At 37.1% G+C, this 20,480-nt stretch overlaps 1 protein-coding gene and 1 long non-coding RNA gene across 4 annotated transcripts in view; one reads left to right on the plus strand and one right to left on the minus strand.

The window, feature by feature from the left end:
- The window catches only part of col2a1b (collagen, type II, alpha 1b), a 65,044-nt gene that overhangs the window by 13,539 nt on the left and 31,025 nt on the right, over positions 1 to 20,480 (minus strand). For both annotated transcript variants that reach the window (XM_042506010.1, XM_042506001.1), the window contains 20 exons: positions 20,328 to 20,381; positions 19,526 to 19,633; positions 19,015 to 19,068; positions 16,832 to 16,930; positions 14,680 to 14,733; positions 13,323 to 13,421; positions 12,936 to 12,989; positions 11,863 to 11,916; positions 11,363 to 11,416; positions 11,079 to 11,132; positions 10,384 to 10,428; positions 10,197 to 10,295; positions 7,654 to 7,761; positions 7,500 to 7,553; positions 7,246 to 7,299; positions 6,230 to 6,283; positions 5,900 to 5,953; positions 1,001 to 1,108; positions 594 to 647; positions 420 to 473 (listed from right to left, as the gene is read on the minus strand). In XM_042506010.1, the coding sequence (XP_042361944.1) occupies positions 420 to 473; positions 594 to 647; positions 1,001 to 1,108; positions 5,900 to 5,953; positions 6,230 to 6,283; positions 7,246 to 7,299; positions 7,500 to 7,553; positions 7,654 to 7,761; positions 10,197 to 10,295; positions 10,384 to 10,428; positions 11,079 to 11,132; positions 11,363 to 11,416; positions 11,863 to 11,916; positions 12,936 to 12,989; positions 13,323 to 13,421; positions 14,680 to 14,733; positions 16,832 to 16,930; positions 19,015 to 19,068; positions 19,526 to 19,633; positions 20,328 to 20,381 (1,368 nt within the window). The remainder of the gene's footprint in view (positions 1 to 419; positions 474 to 593; positions 648 to 1,000; positions 1,109 to 5,899; positions 5,954 to 6,229; positions 6,284 to 7,245; positions 7,300 to 7,499; positions 7,554 to 7,653; positions 7,762 to 10,196; positions 10,296 to 10,383; positions 10,429 to 11,078; positions 11,133 to 11,362; positions 11,417 to 11,862; positions 11,917 to 12,935; positions 12,990 to 13,322; positions 13,422 to 14,679; positions 14,734 to 16,831; positions 16,931 to 19,014; positions 19,069 to 19,525; positions 19,634 to 20,327; positions 20,382 to 20,480) is intronic.
- On the plus strand, positions 2,425 to 10,247 carry LOC121957440. 2 transcript variants are annotated; one of them, XR_006106776.1, is made up of 4 exons: positions 2,425 to 2,758; positions 5,902 to 5,996; positions 6,232 to 6,285; positions 10,184 to 10,247. It is a non-coding gene; the product is annotated as an uncharacterized LOC121957440 (long non-coding RNA). The 2 variants fall into 2 exon arrangements; XR_006106777.1 differs by lacking the exon at positions 10,184 to 10,247 and adding an exon at positions 8,761 to 8,808.

Consider the following 20,480-nt stretch of genomic DNA (forward strand, 5'->3'; position numbering starts at 1 on the left):
GTAAAAATATGTCCGACTGCAAAAACAACAAACAATTTGAAAAAAAAAAACCCAATAAGATATGTGATATAAAATGACTATACTCACACTGTACTTGCATCATCTGCTATCTGGATTTTATCCACTCATATTGTCAAATCGTGTTATATACTTAACTTGTACAAGTTTAACTACATTGTGTGCCTTTTTATCTTAATGATGTTTGTCTTAACCATTGTACACATTGTATCTTTAGATCATATTTCTTTTTATTATTTTAGGATGACATCAGGCACTATCTCAATGTGGATTAATGTACATTATCCCTTCTCAAATAGATAAATTACCCCACAAAAAACAAAAACCAACAATATCAGCATCTTATGGATATTATTTGTATGGTTATGGACCCAGCCAAGTGCATATAGTTGTGGACTTACATTGGGACCTGGGGGTCCAACTCGTCCAGCAGCTCCAGGGAAACCAGTGGCACCCTAAAAGAGAAAGATTAAGTTACAAAAAAACAGAAATAATGTGACAAAATGTGTATATTCTACTGTGAATCAAAAGTAAAACACTGCTGAAGATAAAGATATTTTCAAAAGGCCACTTACAGGAGGTCCCTGAGCACCACGAGCACCTTTAGGTCCAGAAACACCAGTAGGACCCTAGAACAGAAAACATACTGTACATGACTGTCTGACATATATTTTATGTTTTATGAATAACTAATATTAAATGCTTGTTTGAATCTGTTTGGTTTTGAGTGGGGTTTGTCTGCTTCAGTTGCTTTTTATTAAGTTTTCCTTTTGACTTGATGTTTATCCCACCTCAAGGAATTTTCTGTCAGTTTCAGCATAGATAAAACATTTCTTCTCTGATTGTCAGTAAGTGTCTGCCTTCTTGTTGCATAATGTTTTAAATAGAAAAATTCACAAGGTCGGAAACATCCACCACTTTGGTGTTAACCCTCATTGTTTAGGATTCAAGCAAAGTCCATAAAAAAAACAAAAACACCCACTGCAGGTCCAGGGGCACCAGAGGGTCCTTGGGGTCCAGGGGCACCAGCGTCACCCTTCTGTCCAGATTCTCCCTGCTCTCCCTTAGTGCCTGGCTGACCGTCAGCACCCTGAAATAAAAAGGCAAAACAGGTGAACGAATGAAATACGTCAATCTGTGATTTTACAGATGTTTACGTGATGCTTCTTGATTTCATCAAATAAATTTGGTTAAATGGGCACTCCACTGACTTCACACATAAAGGTCAGTTTAATTCTTTGAAACCTGGAGCAACATCACTTTGTGTGTGCTGCTTTCAGATGCCTTTCACAAGTACTCAAAACTTTGAATCCTGAGCAAATTGGTGTGACCTCTTTCAAAAATGTAAAAAAAAGTCGAGGAGCAACTTGGTAAGATATGTTCCACAAACTGCACGAAATTTGTTAATTTAGGGTAATCATTTTTTGAAAAGCTATGGAAAAATGTCTGTAGAAAAAAAGAGAAAACGCTAGGGAAAAAAATGTATTTATAATAATAATATTACATGTTTGAAATTATGTTACAGAATTATTAAAAGTTCTTTGAGCACTTTTGAATACATTTTGTTTGCCTTGTTTTTTTTGTCAACTTATTTTCTTTTTTTGTGGTTTTGTTTACCAACTAAAACCCATTTATAAACTCTTTTATGTGATGTCATCTTTTTATTATTTTTCATCTATTTTACCTATTTTATTTGTTTAATTTCTTTAATTTCCTTTTATTTATCATATTATTACTTTTGTTGTTTTATGATGTGTCTGGTCTATTCGTTTGTACTTTTTTAAATTGACATTTTGCGTCCTGCATCTTGCCTTATTTGTACTCTTGTTTTAATTTTTCCAACTCTTCCCTAGTTTAGATTGTTTGGCTTTTTGTTGTTACATTGCCTTCTCTGTATCCCAAATTTACTTTTGCTTTGTGTGTCAAAGCACAAACAAAGTTATTATTATTATTATTATTATTGTTATTATTATTATTATTATTATTATTATTATTATTATTATTAGTAGTAGTAGTAGTAGCAGTAGTAGTAGTAGTAGTAGTAGTAGTAGTAGTAGTAGTAGAAATAGTAGTGGTAGTACTAGTAGTAACAGGTAATTTTCTTGTGCTTTTTACTAATTTTCTTAATAGTTTTTGGTTCATTTGTTCCTTTCTTGCTCATTGTTTGCATGCTGTTGTTTTTTTCATATGTATTTCTGTTTACAAAAACACAATATTTCTTTAAATATGGGCTGGCTCTATGATTACTGGTGTGTAATAACTTTAATGTTGATATATTTCTAGTTTTTGGAAGATGTTGACATGTCCTATGTTTTGAGAAGCTCTTGAACGTCTCCGGCCCTTGTTCTTGTGTGTACATTGGGTGGCAGGTTTGTTATGAGCCACTCAGTGCCGATCAGAGGTGTGAACATCTTGACCTACTCGGCCTCTTTGACAGGGCGGGACTAAGAAAAGAGGAAAAACAAAGTGAAGAAAGCGGATGTGAAGTCAAAGGAGCTAGTCTTAAGTTCAGTACAGTCTGTTATTTTACTTTTTCCTATCAAGTAAAGATCCAGTGTTTTTTCACATTAGTGTGTAATCTATAGCAGGGAGAAAGAGCGTGTTATGGAGCCGTTTTCAGTGAGTTATTGTCTTAATTTGGCGCAAACGGCCTAGCCAGGTGTTGCTATTTGGCCATTGCCCTGCTTAGCTGGTAGGAGAGACTCCATGCGGGAAATCCCTTTTGTCACCGAGTTTCTGAGTGAGTATGGACAACGAAATCTGTAAAAATATGAACATTAATGCTTAAAAGCTCGGAGATTCATTGTTTTATACATTTCTGGGTAGTGTGCGTCAGACGCCGCCGCCACATGCTGCTGCAGCAGACGTGTTTAGGTCTGGCCGCTGCGTGCTGGAGGAGACCACGGAGGTTTTCAGTAGGTCAGAGCATCAGGACGCTTTTCTTTTTTCAAAAAACATTAAAAACGGTACATACAGTAAGATAACAGTCTCAGAAAATATCACGGTTTCACGATATTAAAGAATTATTTTATCAGTATCACTCAGAATGACCCTTAAAGGAAAGAAAACAAGCGTTACTTTTGGTTGAACAAATGTTTAATCACTATAATTAAGAATTGAAGCCATTTTTAATAGAAGTAGGCTTTAAATGTAAAATCCTCCCTTTTAACAATAACTAAAGTAAGTGTTCGATTTTACATCCAGTTGCATTTTTTTTCAATATTGTAGGTAAGCTAATGCACATGGTATGATAATCAATATATATTTTAAGATAATAGGAAAAACGATGAACACACACAGGGTTTGACCTAATTATTTTAGAAGTAGGAAAAAAATGTTTTAAGGTATGCATCTTGAGCTGGTTTTGGTATATGAGGGCAATTTCTTTAAAAAAATGTATAAATCTAGAGTCTTGCTAAAATAATAAGGAAAATTAATTATATACTGTTTATTCTTGGAGAAATTTGGATTGTTTAATATTAATAACAAATTCGATTCTTTTGGTGAAATGCCAAAATGTCTTCAGAGGTCCATCTGAAAATCAGTCTAGATGATAGTCACATGTGCACATTGAAAAAATAAGCGTGCTAAAGTTTCTACCATGTTGTTAGAGAAGGTGCATTTGGCATCCATGTCAAGAATGTATCTTTAAATAACAAAATTTACAGGATAGCATTTGTGTATAATTTAAAATGCTTTTCTTAAATTCTTAGGATGGGTTTCAGATCAACCACTTTCTAAGATAAAGGAACAGTGATTACAGACAATATATTTCTTGAGGATTTCAATGAGCTCATACAAGCGTGCTAACACTGTGGTGCCACAAACTGAAATGTATTATAAAAAATGTGGGTACTTTTATTTTTGCTTTATTTTAGTGGGTCACCAGTGAGGCTTAAAGGTGTGGTTCACAATATTTCCATGTTTATTTCATCAAATCTATGTGGTCTAAAATTTATTTGTGTTCTAAAATATGTGTCAAAGTGGCAAACTCCAGGTTTTAGCTTAGTTAAGTGTAAATGTGAGTTCTGAGCTCACAATAACAGTAAAGCTACATTAGGCTAACCACTCCTTTCTGCACACTAGTCGAGAGTCACATGCTCTTATTTGTTAGTTACAGTGGATATATTTTATTTTATATTTCATGAGACCTTCACCAATTCACCTCCCATGTGAAGATATTCTCCCATTATATTAATGTTAACATGCATGATAATTCAGTGATAAATTTTAAATTGAGTAGGTGGGCTACATGTCCTCTGTGTCTCTGGAAAAATGCTTTTTACTGACTTTAATGTAGAGGAAAATATACTCAAAAACTGAGTTTTCCTTCACTTTTCTGTCTTTCATGATTTTTCTTTCACACAAAACTTGACTGAGATTGAAGTGAGTGAGACAGAGGTGTGATCCCTTATTTCAAAATATTAAACAAGAGCTGCTGATGTTTTATATAGCACTCGTGTCTGTTTTCAGTCTGTGTGTTGATGAGCCGTGATGTTACAGTCTGTGAGCTGTGAACCAAAAATGACATAGACACCTTGTCTTGTTATTCATACTGATATAAATTCAATAATTAATCATAGGGCAACCAAGAGAGAGAAAAAGTGTGATGAATTGGGTTGTCACAAAGCTATTGAGGGAAATCTGTTTGAAAGGATGCAGCTTATTAAAAACATTCATGTGATGTCTGCCTGGAGTTTCTGAGAGGATCTAAACGGATGAGTGATGTGAAGACTTCAGACTGTCTACACACTAATTTCTCTCTGCAGAATAAATACACTGAGGTAGATGAGAGACGTGTCAAGATACAAAATGATTCACAGAGGCCTGAAACAGAAGTAAAGACTATTAGATAACCAAGTGATACCAGGTAATAATAGACAGGTTTGAAATAAACGCTGTCATGATGTCGTCTCTTGCTCGTGACTCTTGGTGGAACAAAATAATCCATTTACGCAGGAGTCTCACTTTGCAGGTAACGATACACAAGGCGAGCGCTTGTATCAGTTTTTTTTAGAAAGACAATACAATAATATTGCAACTTTAATTGTTTATCATCAAGATGTTGAGATTGTTTTGTATATCTAATGTGCTTTAATCAGATACTTTAATCGTATTCATTTACAATATTGGATAAGCTAATAACGACTGCGCTTAATATCTTACTTACTAACTTAGTGTCACAAGTTTTACTGTGCAACATTTTGTGTTTTTAGATTCAATTCACACTACGTATACTGAGTGTTATTCAGCTTCATTTTAGAAGTCAAGCCACTGGTTTGATGCTATTTCTCAGTCCTGTTCTTCACATAGTTCGTTTCAGATCATGAAAGATGAGGTGTTATAAATTTACACTCTTTAAATGATGAGTCCCATTCCATCATAAGTAACAGCTGTTCCTCTTTTTGATTTTATATTATTTTTACACTGTATTTATGGTATTTTAATATGTTGCTATTTTGCACAGCTGTAAGGCTTTTTGATCTCAATGGGACATCCTGATAAAATCTAAAATAAATAAAACTCCCAAAACCAACGCTTTGTGTTGGTAGTTGGACTGAACCACCAACCCAAAGTATCTGTATTTGATGACCTGGATATGAGACTCAAAAATCAGCCGTCTTTGTCCAGAGTTAAAAACAGCACTTTAAACTGTGAGTAATAGTAAATATGACCGAATGGCGTTCTAGGAAGAGAACTACAGTAAAACTTGTTTTAAAAACTTAAATCATTTTTTAAAACATGCTAACATGTCCAGACCCAGAACAGGACCACACGGCCACAGACTACATGTGCTGACATTTAGTTAAAGGCCCTGGAGTCCATGTTTTTCAGATTTCTGCAGAGCTAAGTGCTGGTTGGTGTTATTGATGTTACTTACAGGAGGTCCAGCAAATCCAGCAGGCCCAGGAGGTCCAGTCTCACCCCTGTCACCCTGAGGAGGAAGAGGAAGAAAGAGAGGCAACACACATTCAGAGGTTAGTCAGGCTGCAATGTTGACTGAAAGTGTGAGAAATGGGTTAAAAACATATACAGTGATTATTTTATACTCATAATGTATAATCTTACAAAATGATTTGCTCTGAAGAAAAAAACTACTACTGAGTGATGTTTATTTATTGTATATCTCACTTCAATTTTTTTTTTTTTACATTGACAGTGCCATCCTGTTTTTAGGAATGAATAACTCGAGTTAAACTGTGACACTTACAGGAGCGCCGCGGGTACCAGGAGCTCCAGAAGGACCAGCAGGACCAGATTCACCCTGTAAGAAAACACAGTAACATCAGCAACACACACAGATTCAGACAGATATGCAGTTAACTTCAGGGGTCATACTTGAGGTGCTTGAAGTCCTTGAATTTGGCTCTCAGAATTGTTAGTACGTAAATACTTTGAAAATTAGACATTTTATTACTTGGTCCTTGAAAAGTACAGCTATTACTGGCTATTTACTGGCTGGTAAACGCTGGAAAATAATCAGCTCAAGGATGTTTCGTTAGCCTGCAAAAACACTCACACCAGACTTATCTAGTTGTCTGAAATTAGTTATTTATGGTTTTAAAGTATCAGATATTGAGCTTTTTAAAAAATAATGATCAGTAATTGTGTGCTCGTAAATTACACTTTAAACATTAAGGCAAAAATTGCTGGAGAAATGCAGGTTTGTGAATGTGAAGAAATTATTTGTTGTAAAAAAAAAAAAAAGAATATATAGATGAAATTTCGTGCACAAACTATATCAGTGAAGAGAATTCACAATCACCGGGTGTGTTTTTGAGAACATGCGAGTTTGGGATTAAAGGAGTAGCTGAGTAATCGATGCTCCATGCTCTGCTCTTGAGATTTCCCTGCTTTTTTGTCCTTTGCCAATCACACAGCTGAAAAATTCTAACAAGTTAATTTATAGTAAGTTAATATTAGCCTGTGGTATCATGTGTTTGCTCCATTTATGAGCACTGGTTTGTATGTTTGTATAGCTCTCTTGCATCAGATGGTTGTGGAAAAAACATTTTTATGTCGATAATAAAACTGAGTGCTTGAAAAATTACTAGAAAGTCCTTGAATCTTGAATCCCTCTATCTGTATGAACGCTGCAACTTGTATTGTAGTGGGACATTTAAATTCAACTCAACGCCAAGTTTAATGAAAAACTTCAGGGGGAAATATTATAGTGAAAACTTGCCAGTAACTACAGTAAATAATGATTAAAATGATATGACTCACCTTCTCACCGTTGGGACCAGCAGGACCAGGAGGCCCAATGGGACCAGTGAGACCCTGGAAACAGCAAAAGAGTGTAAAGAATTGAAAAAGTTTGGCATGAGAGTTTTGTTTAGAAATAATTTTTCCCAAAATAACATTTTTTTTTGTCAGACCAAAAGAAATTGAGGATTTAAAGGGTTGAACATTTATGATGCAATACACGAGAGGAGCTTCTGCCTCACTGAGAAATTATTGCTTAACACAATAACACTCACTCTGCCACCATCTTTGCCAGGAGCACCTTCAGGTCCTTTCTCTCCGATGTCACCCTGAGGGAGTATAAACACGAGTCAGTCACCTGACAGGAGTTTAGGCACACATGCAACTTAAAGTTTAAATATTCAGTCGTTAGTTGCCATTATGGCTTACTCTGTCTCCTTTGGGTCCAGGGATGCCAGCAGCTCCTCTCTCTCCGGGCATACCCTGCAGGCCGGGGGGTCCCTGAGCTCCACCAGCACCAGCAGGTCCAGTGGCTCCCTATTGTGGAGCAGGAATAAATGAATATGCACCGACAGCAGACACGAAAGTTAATTAAGGGTGTTGTCACAGGTTGAGGGGGCATAGGTGTATATTTTTACGCAGAGGACGCTTCCCCCTCATTATTTCCAATGTAAGTTTGTCTCGCCCAATAAAAGATGACAGTGACAGAGGACTTTTATTTGAACAAAATGTAAGATATTTACACAGTAACTGGATGTAGAAAAGGCACAAATTGGTGCATAAAAATTCCCCTGAATGCAGGAAATTAAGTATTAAGTATACTCAAAACTTTCTGGTATAGGACCTACGTGCCTATGATAAAACTTGCGAGAGAAGGCTTGTACTTATTCAACAATAGACCCTGGCCATCTTTGTTTCGACATGCTCTGTTCAGCAAAGGGCTGAATGAAAATAACCAAAAACAGTTCAGTTTAGTATTATTCACCTGACACAGGTTGTTCAGTTTTTGGAATAATATAACCTTTTGCCATCTTTGCAGACAGAATTTAATTATTTAAGTGCATAAAAATCAACTTCATTAGTTAAACAATAAAAATATCTCTATTCCCACATGTTCCATTTGATTTGATTCTGACACTGAATTCTGCATTTTGAGTAGATAATTTTTTAATCATAACAAATCCAAGGTAAAGGAGGGAAATGCAGACTTTGATTTTTTTTAAGTGGCTCCAGCGGGCCCACTCCTGGTCAGAAGTCGTCAGGCTTATCAGCAGTGTTTTCCACTGCAGCCTCAGACTGGAGATCAGACACACAAACACCAGCTCAGCTGCATATCTGCACTCATTAAGCTGTAACCACGGGGCATGTTGGCTCTCAATATATTCACACCGAAGGGGGCAAATGTACACTTTGTTTCTTGCAACAAATCACTCTGCATCTTTCTCAGAATGGAGCTCCTCATACTGTCTGCTCCTCCGTCACCATCATGTCGACTATAATCCTCATCCTCTCTGTCTGCTCCTGTCTGACCTTCAGGGAAGAAAACCTGAACTGGGATTAAAATCTGACCAGATAACAGACCAAAAGTGAGAATTTCAGACGCTTTGAGCTCTTCCTTCACTCACAGTGCAGTTGGGACGACTGACTGCAGCGACTGGAATTTGTTGATGGCTGATAAGCAAGTGACTGTCTGGCTTGATTCAAAATACACTTACCTGCCAGCAGTTTAATAATGTAGAAAAGACCTTATTTCTTTTTAAAATATTAGCATTTTATGAATTGCCTAAATGTAGTATTTGAATGTAGGTAATGAGAAATTACCATATTTTTTTATATATTTATTGACGTTTTGTTCTGTTCTTTTTTTAAATTTATTGATGTTTGCCATACTTTAGTTTATTTCTAATATTATGTTTGTGTTTTGTTATGCATCAACACGCCAAAACAAATTCCTTGTATGTGAAAACGTACTTGGCAATAAATTGGCCGGATCCTGACTGTCTGTCTTGAAGCGTGCAAATCCTTACTACAGTAATAATGCAGTCCTCTGTTGAAATTTTAAATATACTGCACAAGGTTTCTAGAGTGTTTTTCATTTGGGGTGAGACCTTTCTCCTTAAAGAAATACTGTCTCACAACCAATCCTATAAAATGTTTTGCTTCATTTTTTCCTGTATTTTTGGTGTGTAAGCTTCTATGAACACACTGCTTGTGCAATAGAGTCAGTTAGTTGTCAGCTCTCAAGTAATGGCCAACTAATTTGATCTTTACAGAGTCATTTTTTTTTAAAATAAAGCCCCAGTTCTCTGATCCTAGCTTCTTAATTGTGAATATTTGTTGGTTCTTTACTCCTCTGTGATAGTAAAATGAATATCTTTTGGTTGTGGACACAACAAGACATTTGAGGATGCCATCTTTGGCTTTAGGGAACACTGATCAACATTTTTCAACAGTTTCTCAATTTTTATAGGTCAGACAGTCTGTTAATTAAGTAAAATAATCAAAAGATTTAACTGAAAATAACTGTTAGTTGCAACCCTCATGTATAATGACCGTGCCAGTTTCTAAGTTCTGAATTTTCTGAGAGGTTTCTTACTTTTAGATTAGTCATCTAGTCTAAGTCTAAGTTTCTGTATAAGCATCAGGGGAAATATTTGTTAAGAACATCCCTAATGTAAATGTTCAGGAAAACTGATCAGAGGATCTATTTTATACAGCGGTCCCCATATAGACTTCCATTACTCTGTCATCTACTGACTAAAAATCATTAGACAAGACGTATCAGGATCTGGGTGGCTTACCACATTAAATAAACATTTTTTTGGGGTGAAAACACTAAATGTGGTCAACACAGCTCAACTCACAAATATCTGAGGTGATGATAGTTTGATCACATGCTCACATTATTGCTGCTGCTCCTCAGGCGGTAACTTTTCATAATTTGATGCTTTCTGACCAGATGTTGGACTCACCTTGGGTCCGTCAGTTCCAGGAGTTCCTGGCAGACCTCGAGGACCCTGCAGACCCTGAGGGCCGGCAGCTCCTCTCTCTCCGGGGAAACCACGCTCTCCCTGAAAGGCGACGCAGCAACAATCAACTGCATGTCCGACAATGAGTGAGTCAAACAACAATGAGGTTAACTACAGACTGTCAACTTACTCTGGGTCCAGTAGCACCAGCAGCTCCAGCCTCTCCAGGGACACCCTGAAAGAAAAGTGACATTTGCAGGATCAGTATATGAAAAGTCAAGCCGTGTGTCTTTAAACAAGGAACTACTACAGTTTGTACTAGTGATAGACTGAGGTAGAGTCTTGATCCTGTTACAGCAGCTGACTCAAAATTATGAGTGACACATATTATCAGGATATGTTACGTATAAAAGCAAATACTAAGGTGAACATGGACCTTGTTATAAACAGCTCTATGTCACACTTTTCATTCACAGTGATACAGAAATGATGTGAACGATAAGACGACTGTAAAAATACATAACGGCTATTTAATACCAAGATGTTCCTACAGTACGAAATAACATTGGAGGCAGCAAATATGGTAAAAAAAAGCAACTAATTTTATTTTTTTTAATTAATCTTTTATTTTATTTAAGTCTTAATTTTCTCAAACACAACTTGACAATAATGTTAAAGCTCTTGTGGGTGTCATAGTGCTGCAGGAGCAAAACAACATACAATACACAGCTGCTCCAAAGGAAACACATCAACAATGATACAATAAGGATTTTCACTGAGTTTAATGGACTATATTTAATTTTAATTTCTTTTTTTCTCTAAACTATGTTAAAAAAAAAGACTAATAAATTTACCTTGTATATTTCACCAAGAAAGTGCACTCACCTGGTCTCCAGGCTTTCCTCCCTCACCAGGGGGGCCAGGAGGTCCAGGCAGACCCTGAGCACAGGACACAAACAAAAAAGATGTTAGCAAAAACAAACGCTGAGTCTGAAATAAACAAAAATTGTTACAAATTTGTGTACAATGAATCAGCATGTGGGTCATCATAATATTTATATACTATGAGAAATCATAGTACACTCACGGCCATAATTAGAGAAACAGCTGCATTCATATCTAAACTCTAACAGGTCATTACAGGTCAAGGTTCGGGCAGGTAGACTCACCTGGAAACCTGAGGGACCGGGCTGTCCTTGCTCTCCTCTCTCTCCAGCAGGACCCTAAAGAAATAATCCATAATCTATAGTCACGATCAACTTCTGTCATACGTTAAATGTCAGGAATGTCATGATTTATGTGTTTAAGGTGGTGGTTACTTTGGCATTTATGTATCTGATATCACTAAACATCAAGGTGATCATTCAGAACGTTTTACATATTGCAGTTTTTTTTTTCAGGTTAAACCAGCTTTATTTTCTTCAGTGCACTGAAACGCACACTTAAAGACCAGCTGAATGCCTGTGCGTCAGTGATGCCATCTTACAATGTCCAGACATTTATGTCAAGGACTTTCTTTTTTTTTTTTCTCCAAAGAGAACTATCGTCGAGGCAGTCTGCGAAATAGAGATACCGAAGGTGGCTTCTAAATGCAGACGGTGAAAAGGCGTGAAGATAATATCAGTGTTGAAGCTATATGGAGTGGGATGGGGGAGGTAGAGATACGTACGGCAGGGCCAGGGGGTCCAGCAGGGCCGGTTTCTCCATCTTTGCCAGGCAGACCCTGAGGCGTGGAAGGAAGAGAGGGAGGAGGGAGGGAGACGCAGGAAGGAGGAAAAACAAATAGATGGATATCAACAGTTAAGCCAAAGGTGATGCTATAAAGTAGATAGACATCTGATAGCTATAATTGAGCTTTTCAGCGTGCTTCTTATGTGGAAGCTGAACCACAGAAATAACAGGATCAGTGAGTCACAGTAACCAGAGAGTACAAAACTACCTGCAGAAAAAGGTTCACTTTCATCTGTTTAATTATAATACTCATGTCTGCAGTTGTTGAATGTATGTATACTTAAGTACAAAGTTAAGGTACTTGCATTTTACTTGACTATTCATGTCACTTTATACTTACTCCACTACATTTCAGAGGAAAATACTGTAGTCTTTACTTCACTGCATTTATCTGATAGCTTGAGTCACATTTTTGCATAAAAATATAAGAAGAGTTTTTTAACATCATATGTTATAAAGTACAAGTTTATTCAAGTACCGCTGAAACAATTAATTGATTAATCAATTAGCTGATTAAAAGAAAATTAATTGCCAACTATTGTGTGGGTAATTTTTTTTTATTTAATATGATTGTGTTTTGGGGGTGTTTTTCTGTTTTTGTGATAAGTTTGAGTTTCTACTAACTTTTTTCGATTTCCTTTTTGATTTTGTATTTTTTGTAAATATTTTTTGTTTTCTTGTTTCCTTTTTTGTTTTAGGTTTTTCTGTATTGGGTACTTGTGTACTTAAAGTACATTTTTCTGATTATACTTACTTAACATTTTTAATGCAGGACTTTACTTGTAACAGAGTATTTTTACACTGTGGTATAGTAAAGGGAATACTTCTTCGACCTCTGCATGTCCGAAAACATGGTCTAACAGCTACTCTTATTTTTCTTAAATATTGTTTTCTTTTAATTGTATAGTCCATAAAAGCCATTTGTTATGTTCTATACCGGATTAATTCATGATTTATATGAATATGTATATTTTGAGATCCATCTGAAAGCAGAAAAGGGAAACAGCTTACTCTGAGACCAGGAGCTCCACCCAGTCCTTTCTCTCCAGACTTGCCGGGCTCACCCTAATCACAACAGAAACAAAATGCAACCGTTAGTCACAGACTCGCTGCTGATTTGCTTGGTCATGCATCTATTTCGAGAGGAGATGGGGTGACTGTGAGGGTGCACATCAAATGGCATGAAATTGTTCGGCAGTACTCCAGGTGTTGAACATACGAACGAGTTTCTATTCTCAATTTAGGGACTTATTTTTTTTAGAAAAGAATAAAACAATCAAAACAGCAAGCAAGTTCAACTGGCCCAAAATGTATTATGATGAAACAGGTGAACTATGTCTCTAACTAGATAACGCCTTTATCTTGATCACAAAATTTTCTTTTTATAAAAATACTCACAGTTGCGCCCTTGGGACCAGGGAATCCCATCACACCAGGCTGTCCGCGGGCTCCCTGAGGGCCGGGAGGTCCTGGACGACCGTCCTCACCAGCAGCTCCCTGGTCAAATAAAGTAATGTCATTTATTTACAGAGCACGTTTTAAGTGGAAATAGGCATGTTTTTACTTTGAATTATCAATATGTACTAAATGTTGACTACGCATGTCATGCTAGCTTCTCCACAAGGGTGCTGAATAATTCTCAAAAGTCAGGCTCAGTTTTGGTGAGGGGAAAACAACATGGTTATTTCATAGGGGTTCCTCCCCTTTTCAGACGTGCCCACTTTATGCTGGTCCTATGCAGTCATTTGATTCCCTATAAAGACAATCTGGTAAGAATTGCTTTACCTTGTCAATATGGACTTAAAAGCTGTTTTGAAATTCAAAGTAATTGCATTGAAAATATGATTTAAAAAAATACAATTAAACTATTAACTAAAAATCTGGGATTAATCGCAATTTAAAAACATCATTTGGCAGCACTAGTAATAAGTAGAATATAGCGTTAGAAATCGTGTGGTCATGATAACATATGTGCAGTTGTAAAAATATGAGTCCGATATGTGATAAGGGACAGTGATGGAAAATACTAAATCACACTTGGATATAGACGGGTAGTTGGGTGATTAGGAGTGGAGTCTGACAGAGAAATGTCCAACATGGCCCCAGTGTACGCAATAGTTACCCAATTTGTTGAAATGTCTATTGCTCACCAATTATCTCACCAATATCATGGGTCCTTGAAAATCTTTCAAAATTTTGTCCATGAAAATGTGTGGGATCCCTGGCAAATCAGTGTTTTAAGTTTAACAACAAAAATGTATGAATGGCAACAGCTACATGAGTCTACATGAGGAGCCAATCCATCGAAAATAATTCAGAGGTTTCATTAAAGAGATTTGGTGTAAACAATTTTAAAAGGCTTTCAAATCAGATTGGAAATGCTGACAAATAGGAGCACATTGAAGTGGAGACAAATCTACACTCAATCTACAGTGTTTGAGACTTGGTCACTCTAAAAAAACGAGACGCAATGCTTATTTGAAACTCAAACACCGCTGGGGATGAGCCTGGTGGATAATGGTCGGATAAATTTCCTTCAATTCAATTTGATGAAACCACTTATGAGTCATTACGTGATGAGAGCACATTTGATAAAATTACAAGTCTCCCCCTGATTGTTCCGTGTGTAAAATTTTAAAAAGCTCCCAATGCTGAACGAGGATACATGCTGAGTGTGGAAACACACTGTGTGATTATTTTTATTGATTCACAAAGACACATCACAGGCATTACAACAGAAAAAATGTGCACTCACAGAAGGTCCAACTTTGCCTTGAGGACCAGCATCACCGGGGCGTCCAGTCAGACCCTGTCGGAGAGGGAGAACAGAAACATTCAATATCCACAGTTATCACACCTCTATGAAGACACGCAGAAGAAAGGGGGGAACATATGGCACCATGGGAGACTGAATTTACACCTCTGATTGGCCCAGTGTGCCACAAGCAACTGTTCCAACGCCTACTGATGGAAATCTAAAATATGAATGAGATCATATTTAAGGCCGCTGACGTAAATGGGCTCGTTCCACTACAGGCATGTCGTTCAGACTTCCTCTGTGATGATTGCACATGTATATAACGACCACTTATGTTGCTGTTATGAAATGAAATCCCTCCAGGACAAAGTACAAATGCTGTCATATTAAAACCATGTATCTCCAAAATTGGTGACTAACAGATTAAAGGGTAATTCCACTGAATTTACACCTAAAGTTAAGATTATTCCTCACTGAGTGTACAACACACACACACACACACACACACACGGAAACAGCTATATAATGTTTTCTGTAGCTCTGGAGAAGCTTAGTCAAGTCTCAGTCTCATAGTTTTCTCAGCTTGAATTTAAAGATTTCTCCACCTATTTTAAATATCAAAGTCTGTTTACAAGTCTTAGGGAGTGCTACTGCATATGTTTAAAAAAAGAAAAGGTAGTGGCAGAAAGGCTGAAAAATGAACTTGTGTCACTTGAGTCAGTGTCAGTTGGGTCTGAAGACTACAAATTTGGAAATGAAACAATTCTGGGGGTGTAAAGTGAGTTTGCTAGTCCGCTCCTCATCACTGAAGCTAGAGGCCTGATGTTATTCTGTCTGCTAATGGCATTTTCACCTAAATCCCATCTCATTACACCTAAATCTCTGACCAAACTGTCTGTAGATGAGTTGCAGCATGAGTAATGTAGCAAGTTTAACAAGGAAAAGGAATGTGCTGAAAAAAAACAAACAAACCCAAAACTGTCCACCGTGAGTCAAACAATGTCATGTTGCAAAGCTAAATTGGCTTATACTCTTAAGAGAGAGCGTAGACTGCCACCTGGATCTTGAGGTTCTTTATCAGGCAGCTACAATTTAATGGAAAAATTAAATCAGTTGCATTGTTTTATGTAGGATCCAGTGTTTGTTGGAACAAGGGACTAAATCTAGATAGATAAAGATATTTGGGCCTCTGAGGATTCAATTCTAACTCTTTTTCTGAATCTCTTCCTTTTTACTTCACTGGCCACCCCTTTAATTGTTCATTTCTGAGTTAAGGAATGTTCTTATTAATTAAATTAAAATGAACTTAATTAAAAGCTTAAAGACTACTTTCCTTGAAACAGCCTTCAACTGGGCTCCCGGGAGGTCGGCTTATCTTGGAAGCCAATTTCGTATTGGCTAAACAGTGTGATTACATCTGTCACGTGATGTCATGTAGCCCAAAAAGACCTTCCCGTGGCTAAAGAATTGTCAGTAAATCAGTGGATACATTTTTTTGAGGGTCACAAACCCAGCAAGATGATTTGTTTCACTATTGAAATTTGATCCGTATGGTCTGATAACATTTGGAAAAGTCTAGAGGAGCCACATGATTTAATCACTTTATCCCCATTCCAGTTAGTGATGTGTGAGACCAGAAGTAGCGGGCTCGGCTAGTGGAAGTCTCCAGTATGACTGGTCACACAGTGCGGAGGCAGTTTTGCTTATCTGGGTCATTTTATACATGGCAGTTGAATTTTTTGGCTTCATGTGCCAATGAAGAATTGAACGAGGCCCTGCTTCCAGTGCAGTTCATGTCTTGAACACATGAAATTAGACTTTATGGGGATACATGGTTCTCACAGAGCAGCAACGGTTTGGTCAAGCTGAGAATTAAAGTACAACAATAGTTGGGTTTGATGAGGACTGGCTCAGATCTACAGCTAGATAGTGATTTATTACAACAGAATGGATGACATTGTATTGTTTTCACCTGTATAATAATAATAATAAACAAATTAAAACAAAGTTAAAAAAGTGTGTTTAAAATGTTAAGATTAGTTATAGGAATTTATCCGAAAATCTTTGATTATTCTGCATGTTTTGAAGCACATTTCTGTTGATCATCAACAGCCAGATCTGATGTACTAAAAATAAGTAAAGTGCTTACTCTGGCACCGGGCAGACCAGGCTCTCCAGGGCGGCCAGGGTCACCATTGGCACCCTTGGGGCCACTGGCTCCAGAAGGTCCACGCTCACCAGGGGCACCCTGTGTTCGGAGGGAGAGGAAAATAAAATAGTCACTTAGGAGGCGACACTTCAGTTCTCAAACCACAGGGGAAACAGGTTTCTATTTTAACAGTGCTGAGGAGTTTCATTGACCTGCTGGAGATGAGAGGATTAAAGCCTGACAGATTCATTTGGTGCAAAGGAAATTGTGTGAGGAAGATAAGTTAAATGAGATGCTGGCTTTGGTGATATGGGACACGCAGGTCACTGGTGCATGTTGGGGTCCTGAGCTATGCTGCCATCTTGTGGCCAAAAGGTGGAGTTACATGTATCACTGCTGCCTGGAACTGAGCTTCAGCTGAAGTGATGAAGAAGTGGGCTGATGAATTTTACTCTTTGTCCTTCACTGATAATATTTTTCATCATGTAGTTCGTTTACTTGTTAGTAAAGGGTGTTGATTTGAGTTCAGTGTGAACCTTGAAGAGTCATGTTATTACACGCCTTGTTGAACTTATATTATCAAAACTTTGTGCAGTTTAGCTTGATTTGAGTTCATTAGGTGAATAATTATTATCCAGAGATCAATGGGGACAACTAAGTCAACAAAAAGCTCTATGAAATCTTTTGTCAAAGTGATGTTGTTTGTTTTTTTTGCCCTTAAGTAACTTGAATAATGTCTTTTTCTTTTTAGTAATTCTCAAACTTTTTGTTCTAAATGTTTAACTTACCAGTATAAAATTGATGTCCACCTCAAATTGTGCTTTTAAATGCTAAATATCTATGGAAACACAGTCTCCCTCTTTGTAAATAAATTTGCCTCTGAAAGCCATTTTCCTTAACCTCTTAGGTGAAAAAAAACTATATGTCAGTGACACATTATGTTGGGAGCATTAAGAGCATTTTTAAAATGCAGTTTTTCATTCACCAATACAAAAAATAAATGCATTTCATCACAGAGGCTTTAACCAGCCTCATAAGGTGAACTGACACACTGGCAAGATACATATGAACAATTTTTTTAATCAAATGATTTGTGGTGGTTCAAACAGAATTGATATGAATTTAAATTGTATGGAAATACACTTGTAAAGCTCATTCGTTCATCATAAAAAATACTGTACATTATATAAGCTATAACTGGCACAACTCATAATTTCTAGCTGTATCAGAAATGCTTCTATGAACTCAAGTATGTCTTAAAATCTTGTCTGCACCTTAAAAAAACAGGGCTTTGTCAACTTCTTGTCTCAAATGTTTTCTTTTAACAACTAATACTAGATATTAACTACATGAGAGTCGATAGAATTGTCACTACTGCTTGCACTTTAAAGTTGCCTTAAGGTGGAAATGTTCAGTTTTTGGGGACTTCTTGACCAGTTTGTTAAAATGGTGAGTTGGTCACATGCTGGGGATCAGCTGCAACTGATAAAAAGAAAAATTCCACCCTATTCTACAAAAGGCTCAATTCCTGCTGAGCCTTAAAGCTGTGTAAATGTGGATTCATTTTCTGGAAAAGAGGGGGAACCTACAGTCCTGAATAGCGGCCAGTTTGAAGCCCAGAGAGTGACGACTCTGCTCTTTAAAGTGCTTCAGCAGAATTATGTCTTTTCTCAAATTCTGCAAAGACTTAACATTGTAAGATGGATTTGTAGGTTGTGACTACACTTAAGTCCTGGAAAAGTGACTTCCTTATCTTCTCCATGGTTAGATTTGAAGGTTATGGAGTGAAATTGAATTACAATTTATGGTGACGTGATATTTAAGCAGTATGAGTTTTACAGCATGTGACAACATTGTGATTGGGTGATACAGAAATGTTATTCTCTCACTGCAGCAGTCAGAAATAGATACAAAAACAACAATAACAACAAGAGTATTGGAAAAAGGCTCTGTTAACAGCCAGTTCCAAATGCAATATGCAGCAGATGGGAGTGTGTTAATTGTCTGTTTCACAGATTTACACCCGTGACTATTGACGCATCCGCTGCATACATCCCCTTATCTTATTCTTCCTCTGCCAGGTCTGTTTCCTCTGAATACGTTCGTGTTTATTTTCTCTCTCAGAGCAGATTCTCTGTTCCAGCATTCCTCTCAGGAGCAAGTGTAACTGTGATGATACTCACTTTGGGACCAGCCAGACCGTCTTGACCAGGGAAACCGCGGTTACCGGGGGCTCCCTACAGAACACAGAGCCACAGTCAAGGTTATGATTATAACAACAATATCCAAGTCTCTGAATCTCATTGTTGTGGTGCTTAAAACACATTCCCAGGTGATGACCAGCAAAATAAGGTTCATTAAAAATCTTGTTTTATTAAAATTAAAATTTGATTTGAATTATCCTTATTAAAAATGTAGAAACAGCTTTACTCTCTCCAGTACGTTCTCCAAATGTGTAATATACACACCTATGAAGTCATGGATTCAACAGAGCAGAAAACATTCATGTACAAATTTTGTGGGTCAAAAACTTAATAAATGGGGCCATTCCATGTGTATGTTAAAAGATCTACAACATTCAATTAACACCTGTTAACCTACTGATCGAGCTGCTTTGGCAAAGTGTTGCCAAGCAGCATACATTTACCTAAGCTATAAAATAACTTATTTTTAAGCAGTTATTTTCGGACTTACTCTCTCTCCAGGAGGTCCAAGTGGTCCAGCAGCACCAGGCTCACCCCTGGGTCCTCTCTTGCCTTCCTCTCCTTGTGGGCCAGGAGCTCCCTGAACACCAGCTGGTCCCTGGAAAACACATCCGCAACACACCGCGTTATTACAGAGAGAAAGACATCCAACAAATAAAGATATTAAATATAAGGTAAGAACTATAATAACAGCTTAATGTATATTACTACTTTCACAACAAAGGTACAAAGTGCTTTACAATAAGAACAAACATGAAGTTGTCCAACTTACAAAACAGGATAATTTTTTTTAAAAATTAAATAATTAAAACCATCAGTTAAGAAAAAGCCAAATAAAAAGTGAGTTTTAAAAAGAGTGACTATTTGTAACTATTGTATGCTCAAACATTAGCACAAGGAAACCTATTTCAGGAAGAAAAGCTCATTACCTTCTATATTAATGACTTATTTTCTGGCTGGATATAGTGTTTAGAGTGGATATCAGCGTTTAGATTTAGCTGAATAGTTGCCTGACACTGTAGTTTATTTTACTTTGCTCCGCTCCAATCTTAAGACCTCGGCAGAACCAGTATGTTGGCATACTGGTTTTGTCTTAAAAGTATGTTCAAGTGGGTTGGCATATCAGAGTTGTCTTAAAATGACTGTATATGGATATGTTGGTCCCTATTGATTGATTCAGAAAAATTCAGTTAAAAAGGAGACAGTGTCAGACTGAAGATGGAAAGTAACGATTGAACAGTTCTGTCTGATGTCAGACCAGATGAACAAGTGAAAAATCAGGGAATACTCACAATTTCTCCTTTGGGTCCAGCCTCTCCCTTGAACCCTGGGATACCTGGGTCTCCCTGAACAATAATGGATAGACAGACAAAAGAGAGAGAGAGAAAGAGGTTGTTATCTTGTTCTCTGTGCCATGTTATTATTTGGAGTAATCAATTAGCAGC

Source organism: Plectropomus leopardus, chromosome 2 (genome assembly GCF_008729295.1).
Source record: "Plectropomus leopardus isolate mb chromosome 2, YSFRI_Pleo_2.0, whole genome shotgun sequence".
NCBI classification, from domain to species: domain Eukaryota; kingdom Metazoa; phylum Chordata; class Actinopteri; order Perciformes; family Serranidae; genus Plectropomus; species Plectropomus leopardus.